The following is a 25,813-nucleotide window of genomic DNA, read 5'->3' as shown; positions in this document are numbered from 1 at the left end:
CTTTGGAAATCTAATTATCTTTCCTCATTAATCCTATTTTGCTTTGACATTTTGACTAGTTCATCATCTTTTGCCCATTCTCCTTACTCAATTTCTCCCTTGTCTAGCATGTTTTCATCCCACTTATTTGTCCTTACTTCTCATTCTCCATTTTTCTGTTTTACCTTTTATCATTTTCACTCTATTCTCTTTTGCAACCTTTTTTTGTCTCAACATTTCTACCTTCTTCCATTTATTCCCTTGCATTGAGGAGAAGGAACCTTAGCATGGGTCCCATCCCATATCAAAGCAAAACTTGAATTGCAACCCTCTCTGACCTCTCTGGACCTTGCTGTTTAGATAACAGCACAAGGAAGAACTTACTACATATCTCTGCAACTATATTTCAGATTTCTGTTCTGAAATTTTGGGTTATCTCACACCTGGAAGGTTGGGTGTCATGGAAGTCTTCTTTTAGAGGAAAGAGAATCAAACAAACCTAAAGTTGTGGCTTGGAGTTTAACTTCACCAGCTAATGACCTTCAATTCATGTGTCTCACATTTATGCTGTTAAAAGATGTGTGACAGACGCTCTCAGAATAGCTGATGAAAAACCTTCATCTTCTGTAAACATCAACTCTATTTCCAGTGGCATTTACACTTAGTGTCTCTTCACTGGCAAATTAGAGGTAGTTCTGTGAAACAGGCGCTAAAATTCAGTGAATTGTATCTTGGCTGTTCTCTGGCCCTTGAGTTGTTTCAAGTACCTGACATTATTTCACGAGATTTTGTCTCAGTTTTATTAAACTCTGGCATATCCCATTCTAATTTAATGCCCTTCAGATTTCATACAAGGCAAGTCTACTCACCGTTTACAATGCAGTAATGAATACTATTAGGTTTTCCTCTGTCTCCATCAAGAGCAACAACAGTAAGGACCTCGGAGCCCTGGGAGGAAATGGGAAATCATAGTCTGTGTGCCGAGACCAAAGAGCAGTGAAATTGTAACTCTGTATTAATAAACTGAGCTTTCTACAGTGAGGCATGGATGGGGGGAGTGGGTACTTTTGCTTGTGCTGTATGGGAACAATGTAAAGGCCATTGACTCCCACTCAGAGAAAAGTTAGTGCATGGCTTTGCAGAGCAGGAGCTGAATGCTACTCCTTGGACCAACTCTGTTTTGTTCCTACATTGATAGTTTTAGAGGTTCCCAGTGATGTTGCAGCACAGGCACTGTACCTCCATACAAAGTGGGGACACCCCTGCTGCTGCTTACTTCCTATGCACCTGCTCTGTGACCTGCCTTTTCCAGCCTGCTGCCTGCATCATGCCACTGCCTGTGCTGATGGCAGAACACTGCTTTGGTGCACGGGCCTCAGCTGCCCAAGGAGAGCCACAGATTGCTGCAGCCATGGGGCGTGCCATGCACCTGCCAAGAGACCAGTGCCAGTCTGCCCAGTATCCAGCTCTCTTGTCCTTGTTTCCAACTCAGGTTTGGGTGAGCACTGAAGGACCAGCAGCAGCACTGCACTACTCACCATGAGCTGCTTTGTGCACACTGCTGTAGCAGTGCTGACTACTCAAATGTGGAATGGCTTCAGAGTCCATGTGGCCCCAGAGGCTGTCTGGCTGCAGGAACTGCTAGAAGCTATGGCCAAGGGCACCTAAGTTGGGCCACAAACTTGGACAGAGGATTTACAGCAATCAGTCTGAGACCAGATGCCCTCTGGTAGCAGCTCTGTAGGCCCCATGGCCACACAATGTCCTGAGAGACAGGCAGCTGATGCAGGAACCATAGGGTCATTTTGTTCCTACTGAATTAAGTTCAGACAGGCAGCAAAAGTAAACAAAGATCACAATCAACTTGGCCCATACACCATTTAGAGTACAAAATTCTGATGAAAACTATGGTGATTTAACTGTCCTTAAACCTTCAATGTCTTTCTGCACAAGTAATCATAGAATCAAAGAATCATAGAATTGTTAGGGTTGGAAGGGACTTCAAGGATAATCTAGTTCCAACTCCCCTGCCATGGGCAGGAACCCCATCACACTACATCAGGTTTCTCAGAGCCACATCCATCCTGGCCTTAAAAACCTCCAGGGATGGGGCTTCCACCACCTCCCTGGGCAACCCACACTAGTGTCTCACAACCCTCATGGTGAAGAACTTTTTCCTAACATCCAATCTGCATCTACCCATTTCTAGGTTTTTTTTCCATTCCTCCTAGTCCTATCATTACCTGACACCCTAAAAAGTCCCTCCCCAGCTTTCTTGTAGGCCCCCTTAAGATACCAGAAGGCCATGTGTGGCTGTGGGCCACAGGAACAGGATTTGTGTGCTGGAGACCATTTGTTTGTGCGATTACTCCTATCAACACAGAGGGATGATGATTGTCAGCACTAAAATGCTCGCCCAACTGAACTAAAGTCTTACTGTTTGGGGCTGAAAAAACAGGGAACATTGAAGTAATTTTCAGTTAATCACAAATGGCAACAAAGAACATGCTCATGACAACCCTTGAGTGAATTTTTCAAACAAGAGCAAGGTTCTGTTAGAGCAACTAGAAATACAGAACTGTGTTTATCATCATTTATGCAGGAAGCTGCAATTAAATCTGCCTAGTGGGCAAAAGATACTGTGGTCCCTTTGAAGGTGACAGAGTACTTGGAAACTGTAATAACTCCACCAAGGAGAAAAGAAGCAAGTTTACAAACTTAACACCAAATGTGTAAACAGCACTAAAATTGGCTAGTGTGTCTCTCTCTGTGGAGCTCATTCTAATAGCAAAATCCACACTAGGAAGGACCAATTTGTGCTTCCATCATTATAATATCATAATAGTGTAAGTTATGAGCTCAAGGTGGATGTAATTAACATTTATTGACACCCACTTCCATAGTAAACACTAACTCCTGTGTGCACCTGATATTTATTTTAAGATCTATATGTAACTATGCAGAATAAATCAATATTCATAACATAATTCATACCAAATGTCTGCAAAGTACACAAGCATTGCTTCTCTGCTCTGCTGAAATGTAACAGCCCACACACTGAACTGCAATATACAATCATGCAAGGGCTGCCAAGTACATTGGGGTTTTGGACAGGAAGAAAAGACATGACCTTTCCTGAAACTCAAGGGAGGATCAGGTGAAGAGTGTGCAATCACACTGCCAAAGAAATCAGTAGTCTAATGCTGGGTAATTTAATGAGTAGAAACTACTTCTTGTCATATATAAGAAAAAAAATTTAATCAAATTTTATGCCCCTTTCTATGGAGGTGTTCAAGGCAACCTCATCTAGTGGAAGGTGTCCTGCCCATGGCAGGGGGGTTGGAACTAGATCGTCTTTAAGGTCCCTTCCAACCCAAGCCATTCTTGAAATCTATGAATCAAGGTGAAAGCTGATCCATACAAAAGATCAGCATGATAAAATATCATGCTACTGCTTAGGTATAGAGAAAATTAATAAGTTTACAGCTTCAAGAATAATAGCTGGCTGAAAGCATTGTGGTGGGTATAACAAACTAATTTGCTAAGCTGTATTGCAAGGCATAAATTCTCCCCACACCTTGCCAGGTGCCTGGCTGATCTGTTTGAAAATAAAAGCACTGTGAGAGCACACAGCACACAAATAGCATGATGTGTTCAGGTGAGGTAAATGGCAATTTGATTAAGCCTTCAGCCAAGTGCCTCTCAGGTTTCAGAGGAGCACTTAGTCTAGGCTTAGACCAACATAACTAGGCAGAATTCTTTTTTACTTTTAAGAGCAAAAGGAAGCCTTGCACAGCACATTTCCCGTGCCTGTAAATAAGAACACGTCACCTAATTTCACTTAAGAGTCAAATGAGTCAAATGAATTTTAAGTTCTGCTTTCCAATAAAGCCTGAGCTAGAAAGCAAAGGGCTATTTTGACTGAGATGTGAAAGACTGCACTTGTTCTCTTATTGAGGTGAAATCCAGCACTTACGGCAAGCGTATCCTCATAGACGTATCCATAGTAGGGAGTCCCGATGAACATGGGAGGAGTGTCCTGAACATCCTCCACATTGACAGTAACTGTTGTTGTGGCTGAAAACACTTTGTTATCTCCCCTGAGCTTCCCACCACCATCCTAGAAGAGAAGTCATCATCAGATCCCTCTGCTGAAACATATCTGCAAGTCAGTTAATAGCATTGTATGCACCTCATGAGCCTTCAGAAGCATGGTGTCTGGAATGCCTTCTCTGTCTCAATGCACAGATTAATCCCTGCTGCCGTATTCCCTTCTCCTTTCCATTTGTCCTGCTCTCTCTCTAGTTAGGAAGACAGCTTGCAATGTCTCAGAAGTAATTTCTTATATTAAAAGTGGCTGTGTATGCAGTCATACGTGATCTTTCATCAACAACACAGGGAACAGGGAATTCAACCTTCTTTTGTGAAAGAAAAGAATGCTAGAAACTGCTGCAAAAGGTTAGTGACTAAGGTCTACAGTTTTTCATTCTACATATAGCCTTGTCATAAATTCAAGACAATGAGCAGTAGCAAGGTAGTGCATTTCGAGGGAGAAATTAAATAGCGCACATGATCAAAGTCTTCTAGGAACTTTTACATGATAAAGTGAAAGCAGAAAAGGAACTGTGCAGCCAAGAACTTAGATAGCCATCAGTGTATTAACAATCTTTGGGGACTTGACTACAATCAACTCTTTGCTACCAATACAGTAGAGGCAATTAGAAAGATGACTCGCAAATTCAGAAGCTTTTAACGTCCTCAGAGCACTGGCTGGAGGTCAGTAGTCATGCTGGTGTATATGAGTATGAATTGTTCAGCATGTCTTCTGTATCAATTTAAAAAATTCCTTCTTTTTTTTAAAAGATGTGCTTTTTTTCTTTCTTACTCCCCTAAAGGCAGCATTTAAGTAAAATTTTGTTACTTCTCCTCAAATGAACTCTGGTTAAATAAATACCAAAAAAGATCTGTACATTTTTCATAAAATATGAGAAATTCAAGTCCCCATAAGCAAAAATATCCTCTTTCCACCCAAGTGAGTTTTTCTGTGACAGGTCCCCACAAGATCCTGAGAGACTGCTTCAGAATCCATAAACTTTTAATGAATCCTCAGACTGAGGATTCTGCCTTCTGAGAAAGACAGTGGCAAGAAGGAATGTGCAGGATTTGCATAAGCTCCTGCCACAAGGCACCAGAGAAGTGAAAGAACGAAACACCAACAGATATTTCCAGAACAGAAGCCCACCACATGTGCTGCACTGGGCCCAGCTGTGCTTGTGCCTGACCCACAGGTCTGCCTGCCAGCGGTTTGTCCTTGTGTGGTAGAGCCATGCCCTGGACAGCATGAGGGAGCCCTGAGAACTTGCATTTGCTCAGAGGCTAATGCTTCTTGAAGTTGGAGCCACATATGGCAATCCTTCGCTTCTAGGTGACTCAAAATACACAGGTGACCTTCTGCAGTGGGGCTCACTATTCTGACACCAGGGCCTGAGTGAAATGTGGGAAACTCAGTCCCCAGTGCCTCTAGATGTTGTGCAAGAGCAGACACTGATCATGTTTGCTCCCTAAATTGTAAATATTACAACCCCCCACCTGCAGACCTTACAGAGTGAGTACCTTTGCTAAGGCACACCTATATCTCAACTAGGCAGTTCTACTCAAATACAACCCCCCACTTCCTCTAGTTTCCTGAAAAAGTCTTATACCTTGGCTATAGCAACAACAAAATGTGTTCTTGATTTCTCATAGTCCAGGACGACCCCTGTTTTGATGCGCAGGACACCACTGTGGCGGTCTATTGTAAACTTATTAGCATGGATGTTCTAGAAGAGAAGAAAAGAAAAAACAGCAAGAGATTACAGTTATGGTAATAAGATTGCCATAGGGATTAATCTTTTATTTCATCTGCCAAGGGAAAAGTCTAGAATAATGATATGGTTTAGGTGAATAATACATTTGATGAATTTCACCTCTATGTGTTTATGAACAATTCATGAACCAGCCAAGGGTCTCTCATTATTCAGAATAAATCAGTTACCTGCAATGTAGAGTTTAAAAAATCTTTTGGTATTGCATTGCAAAATCTTAAACTTTGGTTAACAGAGTTCATTGCATGGAAGAGACATGACAGGGACAAAAAAGGATAAGGGGAAAAAGAAGAATTAAAAAGGTGTTATCCCTTAGTTTTGCAGAGTTCTACTGGATTCAAAAATAAGGCAGAAAGTTTGCATGCATAGAATGCATGCATTCATAGAGAAGTAGTTTTGTGGGTGTTTGTTTTCTTTGTTGTTTTTTTTTTTATATATATACAAATAAAACTTAAAGATATCCAATTTAATTTAATTTAAATTAAAAATGTTTCCCTCCATTCTTCTGGACTGGAGCTATCTGTAAGCCAGCTCATTTGCATATCCGTACATAATGTTCACTGTCAGATCATGGAATCATACAATGGCTTAGGTTGGAAGGGACCTTAGAGATCATCTTCTCCAACCTCTCTGCCATGGGCAGGGAGGCCTCTCAACTAGACTCAGCTGCTCAAAGCCTCAACCAGCCTGGCCTCAAACACCCCCAGGGAGGAGACATCCATAATCTCCCTGGGCAGAATACAGGATTAACCAGATTGGGAAAGATCACTGAGTCCAACCTATCACCCAACACCATCTAATCAACGAAACCATGGCACTAAGTGCCTCATCCAGTCTCTTTTTAAACACTCCCAGTGATGGTGACTGGGCAGCCCATTCCAATGGCCAGTCTCTCTTTTTGTGAAGAATTTCTTCCTAACATCCAGCCCAAACCTCCCCTGGTGCAGCTTGAGACTGTGTCCTCTTGCTCTGTTGCTGGTGGCCTGGGAGAAGAGAGAAACCCCTACATGGCTACAACCTCTCTTCAAGTAGTTGTAGATGGTATCAGTAGATACCCTCGCACTGAAGAGCCTCTTCCTAAGACCCAGTCTAAATCTACTCTGCCTCAGTTGAAAACCTTTTCTCCTTGTCCTATTGCTAGACACCCTTATGAAAAGTCCCTCTACAGCCTTCCTGTAGGATCCCTTCAGATATTTGAAGACAGCTGTAAGGTCCCCCTGGAGTCTTCTCTTTTCTAGGCTGAACAACCACAGCGCTCTCAGCCTATCTTCACAGCAGAGATAATCTTGGCCTTTCAGTAGGCATCACCACCTGTCCATACTAGGCTTTTGAAGAGATTTTTTCTATGCAACTTGAGCATTCCCAGAGACTGTGCCAAAAGATGTGGCAATATTTTTTCAACAAATAGATGTATTTTTTTAACCGCACAGATACATTAACTAGACATAAAACTTTGAAACTGCTGTTCCTTGGCCTCAGCCCATTGGAAAAAGCCCTGTGCATAATTGAATCCTGCATTTATTTTGTTTTAAATGCATCATAATCAGTCAAAACAAAACTAAATTTCAAGACAGTACTCAAGGTGTTCTTTCACAGTATGTCCAAGCTCTAAAGAGGATTACTTTTAGGGCTATGTAAATATCTTCCCACGTGTACACAAAGTAACTATTGCAACAATTTGGGTTTTTTGGCTGGTTGATTTTTTCCTTTCTTCTGTTGTCTTCTGAATAAGGAGAACTGCAGCTCATCTGGAAAAAGCTGCTTGGAGGAAGAAGGAATTGGAAGAATAAAATGCAAAAAGTTGCCCTTTTGACATGTAGAAACTCTGTGATACACAAAATCAGCTTTAAATGTGAAGCCCTTTCTGTTCTTTACCAGTTGGCAGTAACTGAAAGGCTGGTTTCAAGCCAACATGGTTTTATCAGTGAGAAGACTTAGTACCTTATATTTCACGCTGTGATCCAAGTTTCAGTTATGCACTAGCCTGCTACACCAAAATTCACACTTGGGTTTCCAGTATATTTTGCATTCTGAAGAAAGCTATCTTATGCTTTAGAAATCTCATATGTCTACAAGATTGCATATGAGACTTGCTTCTCCCTGTCACTCCAAAGAATGGGTCAGTAAGTGACTTGCTCTGAGGAGTCCTGTTGGCAAGGATGGCAATTCTAACTCCTCCTTCTGCCTGCTGGACTGCACTTGACTGCTTGCAATGGTCAGTATCTGTGTTGTCAATACTTTTTTTCTTGTGCACAGTACAAATTAGTCCAATAGACACTAGTACCAAGTCTAACCCTCAAAGAGGAGGGCCTTACCTGTAAGAAGTAGGTGATGCTTCCTCCAGAACCTGTGTCTTTGTCCACTGCCTCAACCTTAAAAATACTGCTGCCAGAAGGAGTGTTCTATGACCAGAAAGAGTAATCAGAGTCACACAGAAGTGGAAGACCAGGAGAGTTAGAATAAATGAAAAATGAGCATGCAAGGAGGCAGAAAAAGAGAGTGATGTTAGCAAGAGTATATATGCACTGTGAGAACTAAAGAGCAAAAAGAAAAGAGGGAGGAGATTCTAAATGGGGGAAACAGGAGAAGAACAAGAAGGAAGGAACATTTTTTTTGGAATAAAAATGACAGAAAATCTCAGCTAAAATGGAGCACATCCTATTCCCACTGAAGTTAATTCTAAAAACTCTCAGTGACTCAAATCTTGGAGATTACCCACAGAAAAGCACACCTTAAGTACCTAGAGACTTAATCACTAAGTTTTCAGTGAATATTCATTATCTGCCCAAATTCTAAACCAAAAAAATGCAAATTAGTCCTGTACATCTTGTTATTTTACAGAAAACATACCAGCTCCTCCATACTCCCAACTGAAACATACTTCAATATGCAAAAGAATTTCACCAACCTCTGGGACGTGGACTATGTAAGGTGTATTGATGAACTCTGGGCTTTCATCATTAGCATCCATTACAAGGATTCTGACTTTCTCAGAAACCTGGAGTAGAATATGAGGAACGCATCATGACAAGTTGCTTTTCAACAGATACTGTACATTTGCCTATTAAGGTGTAGTCAAAGGCAATGAAAAATTATGCTTTAATAGAGGATCTTTGCACTACCAAAACTAAACACACAGAATACAGAAAATCCCATACTCCAGAGGAATTTGTTTTGTGGAGAACACACAGCTATCTCAAATCTGAATAAGGAGTCTCAGACTACGTAATAAATTACAGATTGGGGCTGATTTTCAAAAGTCTTTCTTCTTCTTTATGGCATTCAAGATACTGTGATGTATTTTATGTGAACATATTAAAGACTAAAATTTAGTACAGCCCAGAGTATTCGTTAATGCCTCATTTGATATCATGATACTAGTTAATAGCATGTATAACATGGACGTACAAATACTTGCTACTAATATGTAACAATCTGTCTTGAACAAAATATGAGTTCTTTCTAAAAAAACAGAAGGAAACATATGAGCAACAAAACTTCTCAGTTGTTTGCAAGTGGATATCTGGATGTGATACCATTATTTCCTTATTACAGAGGTTGACAGGGTAGTTGTGCCTATAGGATGCTGGCACCTCCTGAGCACTTGTTGTAGTAATCCCAATTAATTTGTTCAAGATAAGGAAGAGCTCCCATGCTATCCAGTCTTGTGGGCAGCAAGATGGTCTCACTTTTATGGAAGAAGTGAAGAAGCTCAGCTCCTCCTATTGGTAGATTAATATCCTGGTTGTGACAATACCTGTCTGTAAACCGAAAATGCCAAGAGAATTTGTAGAACTAGGACTGGATGCTTGGGCAATATCTTTGATAAGCCCTTAATGATTACATATGATTAAAGCTTTGTTCAGCAGAAGACAAGAAAACCCCCATCACCTTAGCCTAAGCAAATGATTTTTATGTCATGCTAGAGCAACATTTAGGGTGTAGAGAGACAGTAAGCTCTTGGGTGTCCAACACTAGTTCCTATAATGTCATGCAAAAATCTTTCAGATCTTTCTTGTGTATCAGTTCTACTGAGCTGACAGTGAATCTTCATAGGTGGCTGCTGTCATTCAGTGGGCCACTAAGACAAGTCTTTCATCTTGCATTACACTGCAATTACCCTCAAAGAGCTGAACAAGAGCTGGCATGAGACCTGAGTTACTGAGAGTTAAGTCACTCCTAAAACAGGAGGTAAGATTCTAATGAGATTATGTTTTCTGATAAAATGAGATGGCCCCTGTAAGTTGATTTAATGGGAGGAGGTATGTGAGGACAGTTTGACAATTAAATACTTACTGTACTCAAGCCATCTGAAATACTGACAATAACTTCAATCTCATCTTCTTTCTGTAAACCAAGAAAATGTGTTTGTTAGATTGATAGTGTTTGCCCTAACTGAGAAAGCTACTGTAGGTTTAAGTGTGTCTCAGTAAGTAGATGGAAGTAACAACTAATACCACAAAGCAATCACAGAGAGGCTTGGAAGATCCCTCAGAGGCTCCAGCTGCAGGGCTCCTCGGACTTTCTGTGGTTACTGTCAAAAAATGGTAGGTCTGGGAACCACTATTGTCCTATAAAGCACTAGTGAGAATCAGTCATCTTTTTCAAGGAACACTCCCTAAAAAGGCATGATTTGTTAAAAATTATTATTTCTCAATATACAATATTCTGTGTTCCCAGAACAAGGCTGTCTTTAGGCCACTGGGAACATCTTTAACCCACATGGTCTTGCTAGGGTGCAGGTGTGGGAAAATAGGAATAAAGAGTAAACTTTTTTGGTAAAAGCTGGACAGACAAATGACAAAAAAGTTGATAGCAATGTCGGTGGCACAAGTCAGCTGGAAAACAACATGATGGGTGAAGTACATCTTCTCAGAATTACAAAGAACATTACATTTTTCAGGAGTAAGTAAATTGGCATTGTCCCCCAAAGCCAAGGATCAAATTAAACTGAAGGAAATTCCACATATGCAGAGTAGTACCATTTCACTGTACCTCTCTGTCCAGCTCCTCAACTAGTGTAACATTTCCAAGATTCTTGTCAACAGAAAAGTAGTGTCTTGATCCAGCTTCATAAGCCAGGCCATATGTCACAGGATCTCCTTCTGGATCAGTTCCATTCAGAGTGTACACATGGGTACCTGAAAAATTGACATTCAATATCATTTCCCTGTGGTTACTTCAGTCAGTGAGTATTTCACTGGTCTGTTCCTTAGGGACTTAGCTACCCTGTGGCAGGCAAAGCTTTTGTGAGTCAAACCCACTTGCTAGGAAATATGGATAAGCAGACAGTTCAATAGTCCTGATTGTCACTTTTTAGCCTACTGGTTAAACTGAGTCTATCATTGCTGGTTTCTCTCACTTCAGGCCCTTCCCTGTGGAGCCACACCAAAATCAATACTGTTCCCATCATAGTGTTTACACAGATGACAAGCTCTTAGCTAACTCACAGACAAGGTGAGTCAGAAGCAATGTTGTATGACTAGGAGACAATCTCAGCAGTATCAAAAGGCCCAAACAATCCTCTGCTCTCTGAGAAGAATAAAATTGCAAACAAGCAGGCAGAAGATCTGGCAACTAAAGGCAGAGCTCCCATAGGGCTGGGCTCAGGCTCTGAAGCTCAGGACATTTGCAGACTTTTCTACTTTCAAAACTACTAGATGCAAAAGTCTTTCCTACTTCACCGTCCCTCATTAGCTCCCTGTCTTCAAATTTTCTCCTTGACACACCAACTCATGCTCATATCTTTGAATAAATTCTCCAAACAATGATTCCACTTCTGATACTAGATGCTTGTAGGAAGAGGTAGCCTATTCTCTGTGGGATTGGCTAAAGGCCTGGAAAAAGAATGGTTGGCAGAGAAATGGAAAGCCTATTTGGGCAGCTGACCTGCGGCAGGACATTGCTGATCGAGTTGAGAGAACTCCAGTGAAGGTGAGACACATTGATGCTCACATTCCTAAGAGCAAAGCTACTGAGGAACAGCAACACAACCATCAGGCAGATCTAGCTGCAAGTTTCTCAAGTAGACATGGACACTGATCTTGATCTTGACTGAAAACACCAAGGTGAGATATTCTTAGCTTGGCGAGCTCATGATTCATCAGGACATCAAGGCAGAGATGTGACCTACTGGTGGGCTCATGACAAATCCATAGACATTTCCATGGATGCTATCACACAAGTCATCCATGACTATGACTTTTGTGCTGCTGTTAAGCAGGCAAAGCGAATTAAGCCCTTGTGGTATGGTGACAGATGGTCCAAGTACAGGTATGGTGAAGCTTGGCAGATTGACTATATCACTCTACCACGTTCTTGTTCTGGTAAGCAATACGTGCTTACTATGGTAGAGGCAAACACTGGATAGCTGGAAACTTATCCAGTTCCACATGCAACTGCACACAACACCATTCTCGGTCTGGAGAGACAGATCCTGTGGAGACATGGAACTCCAGAAAGGATTGAGTCCAACAACGGAACTCATTTCAAAAACAATCTGGGCCAAAGAGCACGGCATTGAGTGGATATTCCACATCCCCTACTATGCACCAGCTGCAGGGAAGATTGAACACTACAACAGTTTGCTGAAGACCACTCTCAAAGCCATGGGGGGTAGATCTTTGAAAAACTGGGAGAAACATCTAGCACAAGCAACCTGGCTGGTGAATAGTAGAGGTTCAGTGAATCAAGCTGGACCTGCACACTCAGATTTGCTACAAAAGGTAGAGTGTGATAGAATTCCTGTTGTTAGAGAAAAGAATCTGTTGGGTAAAACTCTTCGGGTATTTTCTCCTTCAGGAGAGGCTAAACCTGTCCAAGGGGTGGTTTCTGCGGAAGGTCCTGATCATATTTACTGGGTAATGCAAGAGAATGGTGAAATCCAGTGTATTCCACAAAGAAATCAAACTTTATCTGAGAGAATTTAAATTCAGAGTGTTGTACAGATACAACATTGTGCCCAAAGGAAGAATCCATGAGGAATCTATGGTGCACAAACCCTAAGAACTCTGAGAGCCCTGAGTCACCTAAGAGTCCCTGTTCCTTTTCTTTGCCTCATCTGTGGAGAAACAAACTGGTTTCTGTTTTTTTTTATTCTTCTTTTTTTTTTTTTTCCCCTCTTGTTTCCTGGTTTTTGCACTTCTGAATCATCTACATCTAAGATAGCTAGAATGGACTATGAACTTAATTTACTTATTGTTGATATTATTTTAGATGAGTTGGACAGTATTAGCAGCCAATGAAATTGTTTAGAAGGGTGGATTGTTGTGGTTTTAAGCTATGCCTTTAAAATTTAGTTACAGATTTTGAGCAGAAAATTAGGGGGGAAAAAATAAATCACCATTGGGTGTAAAAAGGAAAACAAAAGATTATTCTAAACAAATTCATTGGGTAAATATCTTGAATAAGAGGAGCTGTACCATAACAATTCTTCTCTTTTCTCTTCTCTTCTAATCTCGGCTGTTTTGCTTTGCTCGGGAGAGATAACGTGCTTTGGCTGGCCTTGGCTAAGACTAATCCACTGCTGCTCTCTCCACTCCTGTCTTGGGACAGGGGTTGGGGGAGCAGTGGAATGGCTTTCTCAGTCTCTTGACCAGGGGGATTTTCATGTTGTTTTCTAATTGTAAATATCTGTATAATACTGCAAATACTGTGTATCTTGTACATATTCGTTGCATTCCATTCTAGAGTGTAGATTTTGCTTATAAATATGCTTCATTTGTTTCTAACTGAGTTGGTCTGGCAAAGTTAATGCTGGTGGAAACTTCAACCCACCACACTCATCAATGTACTTCTTTCACAAGCTGGGTAAAGAGAGGGTGTTATTTCTGTTTTCAAACATTTAAGAAGTTGGTGCCAGTTTTTCCAGTAATCTGATGTTGTTTATCAGAAGTGATACTTCCTGGGGGAGTTATAACACCCACACTTTCAAAACATGGTGAGAGTTTATTAGTATTATTTTTTAAAATGTATACACCTGTCATTCTATTGTGCATTAATATCTCCATCCAAATAACTTCAAGCACTTTGAATACCAGTTAACTGAGCATTAAATATAAAACACTGCTGTTTCCTTCAAATCCATACAGCCTTGGGTAAATTACCTGAGACATTCAATTGCTGAGGTTTGGAACAGACATTGTACTTTATATTTAACAAAGCTCACTGCACTGGAAATATGGTAGCCAAGCAACTCACTGGTAAATTAAAGAGGTTTGCTTGTGCGTGGGACACATATGATGGAAGGATTCCTGCTAAGGAAGTTAAAGGGAATCCAGAAAACTCCAGTTTTAAACTGTTCTGCTCCTGAGTTTGAGATATCTGAATTCGTATCTTTTTCTCATATCCTCTCTGAAGTGCCAGTGGAATTTTTCACTAACCAGATATATAAGGTTCTGTTTAACTCTTGAGCTTTGGTTCTGTTTAACTCTTGAGCTGACCTGTCACTGCCCACAGCAGTGACAGGTCAGCTTCTTGAATGTTTCCTGGTTTTGCAAGGCAACCTTTCAATCCTCATTTGCATATTTCTTGGCATTCAAATGTGAAGCAAAGAGGTCAGTGGACTGGATGGACAAGCAATATCCAGGAAACAGCAGTGATATTTAGAAAACATGGCTGTCATTTTTGCATAGCAAGAGGTTATGGCAAACCATGAGGGATCTGTGTTCATTTATGAGTAAACCCTCTTATGATAATTACCAGAACAACATTTGGGCAACTTTATACAGAAAAATGTTCACGTTGCAAAAACCAATGGGCCCACAGGAGCAAAAACAATAGACCCTGTAAACAAGATGTTTCAGCCAGCCAACAAATAGTCAAGGTTTGCAAAACAGGTTCATAAAACAAGAAAATGCTTTCTACAGTTTTCTTGGAGTTTTCCCACAAAACAGAGCAGAAAATAACAACTTATCTATAACTGAGCTCCCCAAAAATTATTAGGGAAAGATGATGAAGGTATGCAACAACTGAACTCTGAAAGTACAAAGAAATGCAAGGAGAGGAATAAACTGGATCTGATACAAAATAGTGTCCTGAAAGGACACCTGCCTTCTGCTATAACTGTCTACATAAGAGACAGAACTTTCAAGACTATTGAAATTTCTGCAGCACCAGTACTGACTGCATCTATTCTTGTTTTTCAAAAGCTTTGTTTTAATATCACAGCTGGAGCCAAATGGAGAATTCAGGTGTCAGATATCAGCACTTCACTGACACTGTTGTCAATACAGTGCTTCAGGTTTTTTCTGATGTTAGAAGTTTTTACTTCTTAGTGGCTTTTCTTTTGTTTTTCTTCATGTTTCCTGTCCCTTCCAGCTGTTATATTGCTGGCTGTCCTGCCTGTTTCTAGCTTGTGCAGATGTCTGCAGCAGCAGCTGAGCAGCACTGCCTGGGCAGTGAAAAATGAGGATGGACACCACAATTAACATGTGGGGGTCTCTCAAAGACTACAGGCAACAACCAGACACAAGGTATAGGGCTGCAACTGGGCCTGTCCTGAACAACCAATGTTGATCACATAGAAACTGCAAACTGCTGCTCAGGAATCAGAGGGCAGGTGCTAGAGAAGAGCAAACTGTGAAAGTTTAGGTGAATGCATTTGAACTTAGGCTTGTTCTTCCAATCTCACAAATTTCTCTCCTACATTTTCTAAGATTTTTTAAGTATATATATTGAAAACAGAAATATTTTTTGCTGCTAAATGTGTGAATGAACATTGATATTGGTACAGACTAAGATTACTGATGTTTCTGAGCAAACAATAAAGGACATCATTGATCTTTATGCTGGATTGCTTGCTCCCTGGCTAAAGCTGATACTGCTTGGTTTTCCATCATACAGAACATTTGTGTGCCTTTTAAATTGGATCATGGATCAAAATTTATTTTCTAGCTCACTATAATTCCTAATTTTGTCTGAATTGTAATTTCACTGCACCATACTCTCCATATCATTAACACCCTTGGAACACTTCTCAGAACAGTATTAATGCCAATTAAAAAATCTCTTCACAGTGTGCTGCCACCACTTGCTGAAAAGGAAATAAATAAAACCCAGACAAAATCTTATCAGTGAGTACCAAGTAAACAGCATCTCCCTCTCATCAAGATCAGGAAATAGAAGGGTCTCTAGCTAGGGATGTAGCAAATGCTGTCTAAGGGCCCTGATTGGAAGATCTGGATGTTCCAAGCATCTAGGGAATGGTCCAGCAGGTTGGGACAAAGAAGTCTCAGGGAGCTGCATGCTGCTCCCTGCTATGGCTGCTTCCCAGAAGGTTTTCACTCTATTTTCCTATTCTATCTTAGAAGTCATTTGCTCTTTGCTCCTGACACTCAGGCTAAATGACTGTCCCATGATGTCATTGCTCCATTTAATTTAATTTCTGACTTACATGTATTTACAGCTAGCCTCTGTCATGTGCTCTGGGGCTTGTTTTTCCCTCTCACTGAAGACATACGCTTCCCTCTCTGTTGTACAACACCTAGCAATCCAATCCTCTCCAAGTTAAGCAAGCCAAGGACATTTTGGATTCATGCTCAGTCTGGTCAGTTGTCCTTTGCCATCCCAGCTGACATCTATTAACATGATGCTGAGAAGGCCATGATCCCAGGGCAGGATGCTTCCGTTCCCAATAGCACAGCAAATATCACCTCACATGGAGTTAGGCATCTACTCTCCACCTGGCTCAGCCAAGCACCTTTTTCTCCACCAGGAAATATGATTGATAGTTAACATGAAACCTAAAGACTGTTGTTTCACACTCCAACATCACTGGAAGCAAAGGGAAGGCCCATGCTCCTGGAGGATATGGAACACACACAAGACTACATGAAAACCAGCTCTTTTTCCTTCATTACTAGCTACTGCTTCTTCTAAAAAAGCATGGCTGCTACCGCAGCAGTCAGAACAGGTCCTGCAGCTGCAAGTGCCTGCAGTGGGGAGAGGGGCTATGGTAACAAGTGCTCAGCATGGGGACCAGAACAGCTCCCGACGGACTGCACCAAAGTGTCCCCACAGCACTCAAAGCAAGCATCTCCAAGAGGAAGCCATCTGGGGACAATTTTATGATGTATCTGCAGTCTCTGTTAGAAGAATAAAACCCAAAGTGCCAGCAGTGCCTGCACCTGTGAGCCTTCAGTGTGTCTCTGTGCAGGGCTCTGCTTCACAGGGGGCTCTGATCTGCTTTGTGCAGTGCTCGCTTTGCTGCACTGATGCGGAAGGCAGCTGTGTTTAACACTTTTTTTCTCTACCTTTCCTAGGGGGGAGAGTTTAGTTTCTGCAAAAAGTTGAATTTCTTTGCCTCATCAAAAATGTAGCCCAAATGTGAGGTCTTGGTGGGTCTCTAGATTTCAAGCCACAGCTTGACAAAATTGTCCATGTCTCTGTCCTTTCTAGTCAGAAAGGAATTGTTATTTAAAAAAGCAGTGTGTTAATTATTTTGCTCAGATATGTGTGATAAGGAAGGCTGAAAATAAATTGGGGATAATAAAAAAAATTGTTTGGAGGTTTAGCTGCTATGTCTGTGCCAAATGAAATACAGATATACAGAGAACTGGCAGAATGCCAGGATGGGATTGCTGAAGCAAGGTCCAGGAAACACATTACTAGGGACTCTCACCAGTTGGGGGAGCATCAGCTGGATCAGAAATAAAACTGGGTACCACAGGGAACGAAAGGTGTCTCTACAGCCAGTTGTGAACAATGGGAAGAAATGAGACCAGGTGCATACAGAAACAACAGGGGAAGGATGGAGGTACCTGAAGGGATCAGTCAGTTAGTGGGGTAGGTAGTTAGCAGCTATAGCTCTATAACCCCCATGCAAACTGGCTTTTAATGGAGAGGAGTGCATAGCTGGGGTCAGGGGTAAAAACAAAAAGGAAAAATGCCAGGATGAGAGGCATGCAAAGGTCTCCAGAGCACTTATGGTGTTTGGGCTTTGAGAGAGTAATGAACTTAGGCCTTCTGAGTATGCTTCAATCCTTTGCCCTGCAACTGTTCCCAGTCCCACTCTGTCCTTACTATGAGGCCTTATGAGGATTAATGAGATAAGATGAAACAAACAACCTGAAATAGCATCCTCCACATGCCTTAAGACCTTGATTAGGAGCACACGTACACTTTGTATGTACACAGGCAACACTTTGCAAAGAGCCAATCACCCCCTTGCCTTGCCAAACAGCCACACAAACTGCAACAGCAATTTCAGTCCAGAACTCTTCCCATTCTTCTTATGCCTGGCAATTTAAGGGACTGCTGTTCTGACCCTTAATACCTTAAGGGTTTTCATGCTCTGCAATAAATGGGGTCTGGGATCTGTAGACATTTTCAAGCTTTCACCCAGAAATAGTGTTTGCTGTTTTTATAATTTAGGTCACAATGTGCATAACTTGGTAGATTACAACTATTTGTAAGTAAGCAAAATTATACAAGGGAAAAGAAGGTTAAGGATAATATGAACATGATAATGTGATTTGTGATAATGTGCATTCATACAGTTGTGCATTGCCTCTTTTTGGTGCACCTGAGGCATGTTCTTTGTCTATGGATGCTTGGGAATATAATTAACACATTGCCAACTGCTTGTCACCTCAGCAGGTCCAAAGACTGTAAATTCCTGGAGGTTTGTTAAAGCTGTTGTCCATGGATGTGCTCAGATATGACACTGGCTGATGCCCAGAAAAACATCCTGCCTATGACTCCAGACTTTATGGAAGCACAAGGAAGACTGCAGCCATGTCCCAGTTCTCAAAGTGCATTCAGAAGAGAGGACCTTGCTGCAGTCATAGCTTTTAGTTAAGGCCTTCTGGGAATTAAGGCAAAGAAGCACTGGAACCTGTGTGGCAAAGCTACCACATTTGTACTTCTCAAAAGTAAAGTCCTGCTTCTCTTTCCCAAAAGTTTCTCAAAGCGCTTTGCAAAAATATATACTGAGACCTTCCTAGCCTTTCACCTCACAGAAATGCTTTTGATGGCACCTTTAAGAGCTCGACACCAGACGCTGCTTCTCTTTTGACTTTTAAAGAGCATTCATACAGCAAACTAGAAGTACAGACCAGCCAATATAAACATATGTAAACATACTTTGGATGAAGCCAGCAAGCAAGAGGCACAGCAGTGCTGAACATGGAGCAGCCTGAGTTTTGTCACTGCAGCTACCAAAGCATAAACCCTTCAGGGGCCTCTACATACCTTGTCTGGTTGCTGTTACAAAGCACATGCAAAAGCCTATCACATATTTGCCATTATCCTTACTTAGGCTAATTACAAGAATGCTCTTATCCTGCACACAGCTGTTTTGCTGTTGAGGCATAAACACTCCGTTGCCTGGAGCACCAGATACTGTGTCTCAGCGTGGGAAAATTACTGCTGCACTTTGCTTCTGCAGGAAGTGCTGTCACATGAGACCATGTAGCGCTGCAGTCCTGGTAGGAAGGACATTTTTGACTGTGCTGCAGCTCTGTACCATCTTTAAGTCCCTATCCCCAGGCAGGTGGCTGGAGGCTCCCAGAAGTGGCAGGAAGAGGCTGATGCTAAATGCCTGCAAGCTGGTATCACACCAGGGGATGGGAGTTTGATGGCAAGCGATTTGTACTGCCTGTGATCTGGGCAGAAAAGTTGGCAAACACCACCCCAAACAGAGTGGGAGTCCCATTTTCTGGCTACCTGGCTTTACGAGACTTATCTACACTGTTAAAATAAGTGATTCCACTGGCTAATCTTACTCCACTAATCAGGTGGAGAGCTGTCCAAATTGCCAAAGCTGAGCAAGTGTAGTTTCCATGTGAATCTGGGCAGAAGTACAGCAAAACTGCATCTCCTTGGTCTGCTTCTGGCTTTTGCAAGTGCCACTACATTACATCTGGCCTTCAGCTGAGGTTTTCGTTTAAGCTTGACTGAGCTTATTGCAAATCCCTGCTGCATCATAAACATGTTCTTTTTAAGTTCACTGGCTAGATGCATCACTTCTACGCTACGTGCTGCCTTCTCCCCCTCCTCCTCTCTGGTTGAGCAGGCAAAGGAGAAGGGACTGCTTTCCAATCACCCTCTCCTCACTGCCTAGGGTACCTGATGTGGATCTTGTCTGTCATTAACACCGTCGAGTCAGAAACTGAGACAGCAAGCAAATCCCAGGTAGCTGCTTCTCAAAGCTGTAAGTGACCCTGGTCATGTTTAGGAAGGCAAAAGCAGCGGCGTGGGTCTCCAGGGAAAGTTGTGTCCCCTGGATCCTTCTCTCACCCTTATCTCCCAGCTGCCCTGAGAGAGGAGGGGTTAGGTTGCAATACTCTGCACAGAATCATAGATTAGTAGGGGTTAGAAGGGACCTCTGAAGATCATCTAAGTCCACCCCCCCCCAGCTAACATAGGTTCACCTATATCAGGCTGCACAGGAATGAATCCAGGCTGGTTTTGAAATTTTCCAGAGAAGGAGACTTCACTACTTATCTGTGCAGCCTATTGTGCTCTGTCACTCTCAAAGTAAAGAAATTTCTCCTTAAGTTCAAGTGAAACCTCCTGTGTTCAGCCATCTCTCCTCAACGCACGAGTCAGCAAATAAATGGGTGCTCTGACATTCAATTTGCAATAGCTAAATAATTTTCTGATTTAGCCTGTAAAAGCTACAGACAAAGAGAAGCAAATCCTAAGCAAAACCTTAGTGCAATGTCTAAATAGAAGGTGGCATTCATCACCACAGTGTATTTTACTTTTTTTTTTTAATGTTAGGAAGCTATTCTTCCCCCATGGAAAAATATTGATTACAAATTACCTTTTTGTTTTTATTTAATTTTTCCTAGTGCAACTACAGTTACAAGAAGCATTAATAAACCTGCCTCAAAATGCTGAAAGCTGAAAAAGATCAATTTTTGAATTTTCAGTATAACCTTTTTTTTTAAACTATGAGTTTAGACAAATTAATTTTCACTCCAAATGCAAATATTTCTACCACAAAAAAATGTGGTAACTGTTTGAATCACACCTCTGTTACTGTTGAGCTTGCTTTTATCAAGGCTGATAAAATTTCAAGCAACTAGGCTTTCTTCTCATAAGAATGTACAGAATTGGTAAGAAGCCCTTCACTACCATGAAATTATTTCTGACCCCAAAGGTCTGTGCCCTGCTGCTGTGAATAGACTGCTAGACAAGAAAAGGGGAGCTAAAATTCATGTTCCAAAGTGCAGCTATAATTCAAATGTGTCATTTTAAATTGAGACCAATTACAAGCTTGAGTGAAAAACATGTAAGACCACAGTATACAACAAAATACATGTTGCTAATCAACAGAGCAAGCAGCTCCAAGTTCACAATTTAAACATACTAATTTTAATACTGACCAACAGGTGTGTCCTCCGAAAGGCTGAAAAGTGCCATGTTCCCATTTGTGCTTCTGGCTCCATTATCGAAGAAATAGGGGGCATAATTTGCCTGAACTGCAATTAAAACAAAAGAGAAGGCAAAGAAAACCATTTTGTAGGTGACACTTATTTGGCTTTGTTATCTGACTCTTAGTAAACATGAGCTGTTTTGGGAATACTATGAGTATGGAACGTACCCAGCTGCTGCAATGGACTTTCAGAACTCTACCTGCACAGGTATTTTTAATAAAATTACTTATGTATGTCACTGTGCCAGTACTCAGCAAATAATGAAAGAGAGTATATGGAAAAAACCCCAAACCAACAGAAACAAAGGAAGCATCAGGGTCTCTCTATAAAATCTCAGTCAGTTACAGCTTCATTGCAAAATTAACCCTCTCAGCTTGCAACGGCTTTACACCTCTCCCCTTATTCTACACATGTAAGTCTGAAACTCTCCCAATGCCTCAGTACCTTACCCAGTATTCTAAGCACATTCTCTCTTAAAATTATTCCTACTGCATGAGCAATTAGCCATAATTAAATCGTTACTTACTTGCTGCCAGACAACAGCAAAGTTACAAACAAAAAAAAGAAACAACAAATTAGTTGTCATTCTACTGACTCACTGTTAAGAGATTTAAAATAGCCCATTTGAAACAAAACTCCAAATATATAAACACAGAGCATAACATTTGCACAGGAATCAGTTGCCAAGGAAAATATTTCAGGACAACATTACCACATCAGTAAGGATTAGTACAGGATTTAAGGTTATGCTTGTATCCTCCTGTGTTTTCACTTAACAAAGTAATTATTGTACTCACCCAGGCAAATGTGCATCAAGCTGAGGAAAAAGGAGGGGGCGAAATGCCTTACATGCTTCATCCCACCAAAGAAAGTGACAATTTCTTCCAGGTTTCAAGGGCTTGTTTTGGTTTTTGTTGGTGGTGGCTTTTTTCCCCCCTCCCTGAAAGGTTCAGGAAAGTGTCCTTCAGACTGGTAAAGAGAAATGTGTAAGAGCCAGTAACAGATGCTAAGATGTTAAGCGGATGACACGTCTTAATTTCTGGGGAATTTAGAAAAGCTCCTTCCTACCACCTAATTAGACCAATTACTTTGCAGGGAGCTGCGGGACTCATTTCTGAGACAAGATTTGGAAGAGTCAGTGTAACCCTCATAGGTTCTGCTGTTAGTGTTGTAAAAACAAAAAAGACAGTGAGAAAATGAAGTAGAAAGTTGTTTTCTTTCTGAACTGTCTTTAATTTCTAAGCTAGTCCTCTATTACTTTTTTTCCCTGAGAGAGTGAGCTACGAGAGGTTTCACTTTATTTATTTAGAAAGAGAATCTAACATTAGCAACAAATATTAAATAGTTTTTTGGGTTTTTTTAAAAGGAAATCACATTTATGATAGCAAAAATATACAGAAAATTGCACAATAGAAGTAAAAATATTCTTTTCATGAGCTGGTCTGATCATTTAACTCTTGAATGGGATTAATTTCTGAAAGCATCTTTTACATTCAGCATGTAATTAAAAACAAACAAACAAAAAACAAACAAAAACCCCAAAACAACCTGAAAAGTTTATTTAACCATCAATACCTAGGAAAAGGTAGCAAAGTAGCATTTTTCATTATTTGTTTTGGCTTTCTGCACATAAAAGCTGTTTGATCTCATTTAAAATATGTATAATCCAAGGAATTAGAGGTTTAAAAAAAACCCAGTCACTCTCCAAAGTTGTTCATAGATAAAGCTATAGGGTGCTTAAAAGAAATTTCATCACTGGCTATACTTGTCTTCCAATGGAGAAGATGTTTACAAAGTGGCAAAGCTGTTGAAACTTGACCTGAGGTAAAGCACTTGCCCTTTAAGGATGTGTTAATGGGTTTTTCTGTGTTTTAATTAATAGCCTTCATGAAATAAATGTCTAAGAAAATAATCAGAGTTCCTCACTGCAATGCTTTAAAATGTGACAGAAGCTCCACTTTCTTGCTGGCAGAGCCCGTGGGGGATAGTGCTAACTGTATGCAACAGAGGTGCAGGTGGGATGGGTGCAGGTGCCAGCCCCTTCCCGCACACGGTGGGCAGAGCTCCTCCTGTTTCACATCTTTTTCCTATAGAGGGAGCTGGTAGGTAGATCTGTCGCATATTTACAGCGTATCTTACCCAACAGCTGCTGTAACAGCAGGGTGATGGACGAAGTGGTGGGAGAGAAGTCTGTGCTGCAACTGCTGTGCTGTGATGCTCCCATGCTGTGGTCAGGACATTTCTCTACCTTCAGATTGCACTGGACCTATGCTGCTGCTGGAAGGACACCTCTGCCAGCAGAGCAAATTGGCTGTAAGGCTCCATAAAGGGTAGAAGTAAAACTCTCATGCACAATATTAACAAAACTCACCATTGACTGTTGAACTTGCCAAAGACTAGTACAGAGAGTAAAAGCCTAAATAAAAAGGCTCCAAAACAGATTAGACAAATTAATACCCTGTCTTGGTAAGGCATTAAATAATTACCCGCCAGAAACTCAACAGTTAAACCAGAGAAAGGCTTTTTGTCATCTTGATCCTTTTCTCACCATGTCCTACAAGACCAGCTCTTTGGTGTGACTCCATATGACTATTCTTGTAGAGCAGTGTTTGCAAAGGCTCCATGTCAAACCAATTTGTGACTTCTGCAGTGGCCTGTAAAGCTCAGGGGAACCTTCAGAAGGCAGCTAAGAAAAACAAATGTATTTTCAGTGCATTTAAATCCACACTATGGGAATCCAAAGCTGAAAGTTATGTGGGAGGGGATACACACATACAAGATGGATATAGATGTAATCCCTGCTGCAGATTCAACCATGCCACCACTGTCAACAGTAACATTAAACCACTGATATAATCACAGAAATGCACCTGCATGGTGCCCAAAAGAAATCATAAATTACATCTAAATGTCCTCACCTGCCTCCTCAATCCAGAACTAACAACACATTTTTTTTTCTGTGGAGTATTTTCTTAGAAAAAGTGATGGAGAGCTCTTGTCAAAGTTAATAGCTTTCTTTTCCCCTGGTTGCATCCCCTGGGGATCTAAATCTCTAGGGCCTGCATTTCCAAGGAAGTAAAATGTCTCACTCCTTCTGAATTTCAATGAGTTCGAGCTCTTAATCCTCTTCAAGTTTGAAAACCTAGCTAATATGCATCTATGCACACTCAGATATATACGTTAGAGATCAACACTGACAGAGTATTTTTTCCTGTCAGAAAATATGCTTTGATCAAAGGAAATACAGCTTATGGAGACAGGCTGGTTTGGATACATTTTCTTCTTGGGAAGAAAAGGGATAGAAGGGGGTTTCAGGAGCGCAATATATTCTGTCCCAACAGGTTTTGGAATGGAAGGATCCCTCTCTCTATGTAGAAGAAACTTTCTATTTCATTTATTTTTATGATATCAAGTAGGAAGAAACCTAAAAGAATGAAAAATACACATCTGATCTGATCGGTTTCCCATGGTGTTCTGATTGTTTGTATGAAAACGAATCTAGAAAGAGACAGCATTTTCAGAACAAAAGTTCTGGGTTTGAGTCACTGATTAGCATTATCTATTGGAGTTTGTTAGACAATTCCAAATTTTATAAGATTTTGCATATTGAAGGATGCTTAAAAAGTGCAAGGAATATTTTTCCAGACTTCACCCCTTCTGACCGCAGCTTAGGTGTACTGGTGCTGGTGCAGCATGGATGCAACTGTTGTTTTGTGCTTTGTGAAGCCCCCTGGGATGCCTTGAACCATGAAGTCTTCTCTTTGTCCACCACAAACCCATAATCCAAACCAAAACTAGAACTCACCAGGGCACAAGAGCCAGACATGAAACTAACCACACACAAAACCCTGCCAGCTCTTGCTCTGTTATGCCTCTGAGCCTTCAACAATCTTAGAAAAACCTGGGCACCGATGCATTTACTTTTCTTATCCCTACACCTCAATTTTCGCCTAAAATCAGAAGTCTTCCTTGACCAAGTATGGCTGACAAGAAATGTGCTTCCACCACTGCTGAAAGCTACCCTGTTTCTGTTTCCACATCCCTGAATCTTGGCATTGCAGGCCCCACCAAGACAGATGTTTTTGGACACAATTCCAAAGCCTAGGGTAGATGAGAAGTAGCAACAGATGCCAACACTAAAACAGCACATAAAATGCCACAAGACCACAGCCCCTCACATTACACAGCAGTATGACCATGAGCTCATATTTCCCCTGTTTGGTCGATGGGGCAAGGGGGGAGGAGGTGGAGCGGAGGAGAGGGTGGTCATAGGATGCCTGTTTACAGCCCCTGTTCAGTCACTAGCATCCGAGCTGGAACCCACTGGCACCTGCACAGGCAGTCTGAGCAAAGAGGGCAAAGGCTGAGCTGTCCCAGAGATAAATTACTCTTTCCATATTGTGGCAGCCCTTCCACCTTAAGGCAATCACATTAGAGCTGCCTACCTGCTTAGCATATAAGTATGAGGTTTTAATGTGCTTTATTTCAATCAGTCTTTGGATGCTTACATGTCTTCATAATTTAAAAATAGTGACAAAAATAAAATGAAAGAATTAGCAGAGATCAAACTATCTTCCTCTGTCCTGC

At 41.2% G+C, this 25,813-nt stretch overlaps 1 protein-coding gene across 1 annotated transcript in view; it reads right to left on the bottom strand.

Moving 5' to 3' along the window:
• CDHR1 (cadherin related family member 1) overlaps window positions 1-22,221 on the bottom strand; it is a 51,055-nt gene extending 28,834 nt beyond the window's left edge. The window contains exons 1-9 of the mRNA XM_009901721.2: window positions 22,024-22,221; window positions 21,176-21,271; window positions 10,839-10,984; window positions 10,140-10,190; window positions 8,752-8,841; window positions 8,159-8,245; window positions 5,682-5,798; window positions 3,956-4,099; window positions 849-927 (exon numbers count right to left, since the gene is read on the bottom strand). Coding sequence (XP_009900023.1) covers window positions 849-927; window positions 3,956-4,099; window positions 5,682-5,798; window positions 8,159-8,245; window positions 8,752-8,841; window positions 10,140-10,190; window positions 10,839-10,984; window positions 21,176-21,271; window positions 22,024-22,084 — 871 coding nt within the window. The 5' untranslated portion in view covers window positions 22,085-22,221. The remainder of the gene's footprint in view (window positions 1-848; window positions 928-3,955; window positions 4,100-5,681; window positions 5,799-8,158; window positions 8,246-8,751; window positions 8,842-10,139; window positions 10,191-10,838; window positions 10,985-21,175; window positions 21,272-22,023) is intronic.
• Window positions 22,222-25,813: the final 3,592 nt, after the last annotated feature.

Source organism: Dryobates pubescens, chromosome 8, assembly GCF_014839835.1.
Source record: "Dryobates pubescens isolate bDryPub1 chromosome 8, bDryPub1.pri, whole genome shotgun sequence".
Taxonomy (NCBI): domain Eukaryota; kingdom Metazoa; phylum Chordata; class Aves; order Piciformes; family Picidae; genus Dryobates; species Dryobates pubescens.
The sequence above is the reverse complement of the archived record's forward strand: the minus strand, read 5'-3'. Positions and strand labels throughout refer to the sequence as shown.